The sequence below is a fragment of the Eurypyga helias genome, unplaced genomic scaffold (genome assembly GCF_000690775.1).
Source record: "Eurypyga helias isolate BGI_N326 unplaced genomic scaffold, ASM69077v1 scaffold6905, whole genome shotgun sequence".
Classification (NCBI taxonomy): Eukaryota; Metazoa; Chordata; class Aves; order Eurypygiformes; family Eurypygidae; genus Eurypyga; species Eurypyga helias.
Window position 1 is genome coordinate 6,963 of NW_010251998.1, and position 5,196 is coordinate 12,158.

Consider the following 5,196-nt stretch of genomic DNA (forward strand, 5'->3'; position numbering starts at 1 on the left):
AAAACAGATTCTGGGATAAATAACTCTTTGAATGAAGGCAGCTTTTTTAAATTTTGGTTTAATGTATTTATTGCTCCCTGGTAGAGTGTGTGTCCTTGAAAAAGTGTCTTAATGCCTACTGTTGATTTTTGTTTGGTTGGTTTTGTATAAACAAGTTCTGAGTTACTTTCAGACAATCTTTGGTTACAGATCACAATGGAGAAACAGATTCTGGGATAAATAACTCTTTGAATGAAGGCAGCTTTTTTAAATTTTGGTTTAATGTATTTATTGCTCCCTGGTAGAGTGTGTGTCCTTGAAAAAGTGTCTTAATGCCTACTGTTGATTTTTGTTTGGTTGGTTTTGTATAAACAAGTTCTGAGTTACTTTCAGACAATCTTTGGTTACAGATCACAATGGAGAAGCAGAGTTGAGGACACATGGAATAATGGTGGTTGTTTTCTTAAAGCCTCAAAATCACAGTATAATGAACTTTTAAGTGCTGAAATGCATATAGCAAATTGTTGATGAGACACAAATAGTAATTATTAATCTTCTAACTGTTGTTAAACACAAGTTTTCAGGAAAGCTTTTAAAGCCATTTCCTGATAGTCTAATCCTGAGTGTTATGCATAATCTGTTTTTCCACTTTTATTTTGGAAGGCCACGTCTGTTCCAAATTTTTCCTACATGGGAGCACGGTTGTGTAACTATCTGTCTCACCATCTAACCATTAGTCCTCAAAGTGGGAACTTCCGACAGTTGTTACTTCAGAGGTCAGTATCAGCATGTCATTCTGAGCCTGTTACTTTCTCAGGTTACATGCCTTCCTGTTTTGTATGCAATTCTTAGTGTTGTGTCTATTTAAGATAGAAGTTTAGATTGAGGATTATTAAAGCACAGGTACATAGTGGATCTCAAATACATATCTTTTTAAATATTTTAGTATTTTTAAGTATGGAAGTAGGACTTAACCTGAAGTTCTGTAGGCTCTTTTGTACAGAGTATCTTAGGCTGATGCCAAATTACAGGGTAAATTTGAAAGCCAGTCAACATTAAAAGTATACTAACTGCACATATATGTACCATCCTTGTCCTTTGACTCTTGACACGACTTATTTCACTGTATCCTTTCCTTTTCCAGATGGAGGTGCTGTGTGTTATTCATTGATCAGCTAACTGACTTTATGAAGTAGATACATAAAATCCAGACGTATATTTTTTTTCAATTTCCAGTTACTACAGAGTTCTGGGGGCTTATGGTTTAATAATGATTAGACTTTATAGTTGACAAAAATGCAATTTTTTAAAAATTTGATATATTTCCTTTTGAATCTTTTGAAGGAGTAGTACATTTTAATATTTAAGAATTCTTTAAAGAAAAAAGGTTATTTTTTAAGGACTTCTGGCTTGCTAACCTTTAGGCTTGCTTCTTTTAAAAGTTTCACTTAGTCCACCTATGTTCAGGAACAAAAGCATGATAAACTTAACAGCAGGGCATTCTGATGATCTTTTATCAGGAGTGGTACCTTATGCAGAAGCTGAATTTTTTTTTTTTTTTTTTTTTTTTTTTTTAGGTTTCCAATTAAGATTGCCCCACTATTATTGGGAACCCGGTGGGTTTTTTTAATTAAGTTTGTCACTTGAACATGGAGGAAATCCCTATTAATGCTGGATTATCTGGTTTCTGGTTTTTAACTCCAGGTCAATAGATAACATTAATTTTAGCACCCAAAAAACATGTATTTAAAGTTGACTATGTTTTTATTGCTAATGTGGATGGAAATGGGGGTGTTAGGAAAATAAACATCCTAACAATATGACCACAGAGAGCTCCTCTTCTGTTTCTCAGTCCAAGTTTCTACCTTAAATTTTGTATTTAAGCTCCTTAGATTTTTCAGTTTCTCCAGAGTTTCTTCATCCATTAGAAAGGACCTTGAAGATCACCTAGTTCCAACCCCTTCCACTAGACCAGGTTGCTCCGAGCCTCATCCAGCCTGGCCCTGAACACTTCCAGGGACAGGGCATCCACAGCTTCTCTGGGCAACCTGGTGCAGTGCCTCACCACCCTCTCCATAGAGAACTTCTTCCTGATATTTAATCTAAACCTCCCCACTTTCAACTCCATTATCCCACATCTTATCATTACACTCCCTGATAAAGTGTCCCCTACCATCTTTCCTACAGGCCTCCTTTAAGTACTAGAAGGCCATAATAAGGTCTCCCCAGAGCCTCTTTTCTCCAGGCTGAACCACACCCAACTCTCAGCTCTCAGCCTTTGGTCTCATAGCAGAGGTGCTCCAGCCCTCTGGTCATCTTCGTGGCCTCCTCTGGACCCGCTCGAGCAGGTCCATGTCTTTCCTGTGTTGAGGGTTCCACAGCTGGACGCAGTACTCCAGGTGGGGTCTCACAAAGACAGAGTAGAGGAGGAGAATCCCCTCCCTCGACCTGCTGGCCACACTTCTCCTGATACAACCCAGGATGCGGTTGGCTTTCTGGGCTGCCAGCACACACTGCCGGCTCATGTCCAGCTTTTCATCCAGCAGTACCCCCCAGGTCCTTCTCCTCAGGGCTGCTCTCTATCCATTCTCCACCCAGCCTGTCCTTGTGCTTGGGATTGCCCCAACCCAGGTGCAGGACCTTGCACTTGGCCTTGTTGAACTCCATGAGGTTCACATGGGCCTACATCTCAAACCTGTCCAGTTCCTTGTGCCTGACATCCCTTCTCTCTAGAGTATCAACCACACCACACAGCTTGATGTCATAAATTATGCATTGATGGTGAGATAAAGAATTTACTGAGTAAGTGTAAAGGCATCTAAGGCAATGTGGGCAGCACCCTGAAAGGGAAAAAATGTCTTTCAGAGTATAACCTGCTTTATTTCTGTGGACATTTGGCTGCCCATGTTAGACTTCCTGGACCCCTTTTCTAATATATGAACTGCGTAACTGTCTTTTAATTTTTACATGTTATGATTTGCTCTATTTAATTTTACTGTTTTCAGGTATCTTGGTCCATGAAAACATAATCATGTAATTGTCTATGTTCATCTACAAGGACACAAATTCATGTTGTCTTTGTGAAATCCTCATTTCCTTAACAAATCATACTTCCCAGCATTCAGCATTTCACAGCTTTAATGCAGTTAATAAGTTCTTAGCTTCTCTTAAATAAGTAGCATGTTTTATATATGTTGGGATGTCTACACATTATATGATAATGTTTTAATGTTTACAGATGTCGAACAGAGTATGAAAACAGAGATGGAGCTACCAAAGGAGATGAGAATACTCGAAAACACTTCCATGCCTTTGTGCTGTTCTTAGCTGAACTTTACCTTAACCTAGAGGTAAGAAGAAAGCTACAGGTCAGGTGGTTCTTCATTAATTTTTTGGTGTGTTTAGGTAAACACTGAAAATGGAATATAATTTGAGGTGTTTTTCTGAAGGCAGAGTGCCACATAGTAAAATAAATCTAGAAGTTTCATTATGTGTGTCCAAGAAACAGACAAAAAAAGGATAAGGGCATTAGAACAGAAGTGTGTGAGGATTTAAAAAAAAAAAGAAGTCTAAGCATTCATGAAAAGAACCAACCGTAAACCACTTTTGGAATGAAGCTTTAGGTATTTTCTTTTGACTGGCAAAATCCCCAGATGACTGCACTTAACCAACATGGGAAATATTACAAACTAATAATATTTAGTTATTAGTATTTAGCCAGGTGAGGCTCAATAACCCTTGTAATTCACTATTCAACCCCCAGTAGGAGCTATTATCAAACCCAGGAGGAAGATGTGGGAATCTTCAAAATGAGCAATTAAGAATGCAGACCTTTAAAGATATTTCTTCTGAAGGTTGAGTCTTTGGCTTATGCATGAAGCATGAAATCTTGTAATTAGATTTTCTCTTTTTTTTTTCTGTGATATGTACAAAAAAGGTGTATGTATATGTAAAACGTCTTTGACTCTCATACCTGTGAGTTCAGTAAATTCAACAACTACTGTAGTATGCTTAAAATTTTTTTTGACTGGCTTATTTCAATAGTTTGATATAAGTAGGTACTATAAAAATGTTCTGCTGGCATAAGGACAGAAAATAATTCTTTGACTCTCCCATTTCTGCTTATAAGTGGGCCTTGAAATGTGCTTTTCATTGGCTAGAAGTAAGACTTGCGAAGGCTTGGGTGCGGGGGTGGGCGAATTGTCCAGTTCTGCGGAGTATACCATTTATTTTTAAAACATTGTTGCTAATTTTTTAAAATACGTGAGGAGTGCCTTCTAGAAGCAAGCTACTACAGCTGTAGATAATACATAATGTAGTCTGCAAAAGAGCATGGGGTTCTGGGAGTTTGGGATTTTGTGGACCATTTGCCAGGCATTTGGTAGCTTTTCTTAGCAATTTACTAGCAGAGAAGCAAAATGCCAGACGTGCGTTGTTATGTATATGTCAGAATTGTAAGGGTATTACTCAAAGTCTGTTCTAACATAGTTATTGTTCCAGCTAAAGACCTCAACCGTGTTGATGGCAAACCATATCATAAAGCACTGAATAGAGAAAATGTGACTAAACCTAAAACTCAAGTCTTTTAAATGTTTATGTATGTTTTTCAGATTAAAGGAACGAAGGGACAGGTGATGCGAGCAGAAATTCTTCAAGAAGGCCTTCGGGAATTACTTAATGCGCTCTTCTCTTATCCTGTGGACAGTAATTTGATATGTGCAGTGAAACTGCTGAAGGTAAGATAGCAGTTTTAAGAAAAAAAAAAAAAAAAACGAACAAACACAAGTTTCTTAACCTCCCTGCCTTTCGGAACAGGGGGGGAGACTGCAAATGAGGAAATGTTTATAGGGTTTTATGCATTGCATCATTAGTAGAGCCAGCCATATTTTTTTTCTTCCCTTAGTACCATTAGGGAATTGAGCCAACAAAAAAAAAAGTAATGTACTGCATTAAATGTAAAATGCAAGGCCATTTCTGTACATACAAGAGCAAGAGAACTCTGTTCCTGATTTAATGCCTACTGTGCAATTATTGGGCAATAAAGTAGCTATTCTTAACATAAAAGGCTTTCATCCACAGCAGTTCTAGTTCTAAACCTTTCACAGCAGCAGCTTCAGCCTCACAGATTGCATGTATTAAAATTCAGGTTAGCTTGTTCAGGTTAATCCTGGCTGCTTTTTACATCTATCCATCCTCTATCCATCGTATTTGAAAAGT

General features: G+C 37.9%; 1 protein-coding gene across 1 annotated transcript in view; it reads left to right on the forward strand.

Annotated features, from left to right (window-relative positions):
• LOC104510058 (polyadenylate-binding protein-interacting protein 1-like) overlaps nt 1-4,715 on the forward strand; it is a gene marked incomplete at both ends in the record, with an annotated part of 8,096 nt that extends 3,381 nt beyond the window's left edge. The window contains 3 exons of the mRNA XM_010152194.1: nt 643-755; nt 3,218-3,329; nt 4,590-4,715. Of these exons, the coding sequence (XP_010150496.1) occupies nt 643-755; nt 3,218-3,329; nt 4,590-4,715 (351 nt within the window). The remainder of the gene's footprint in view (nt 1-642; nt 756-3,217; nt 3,330-4,589) is intronic.
• Between the last annotated feature and the right edge of the window lie 481 nt (nt 4,716-5,196).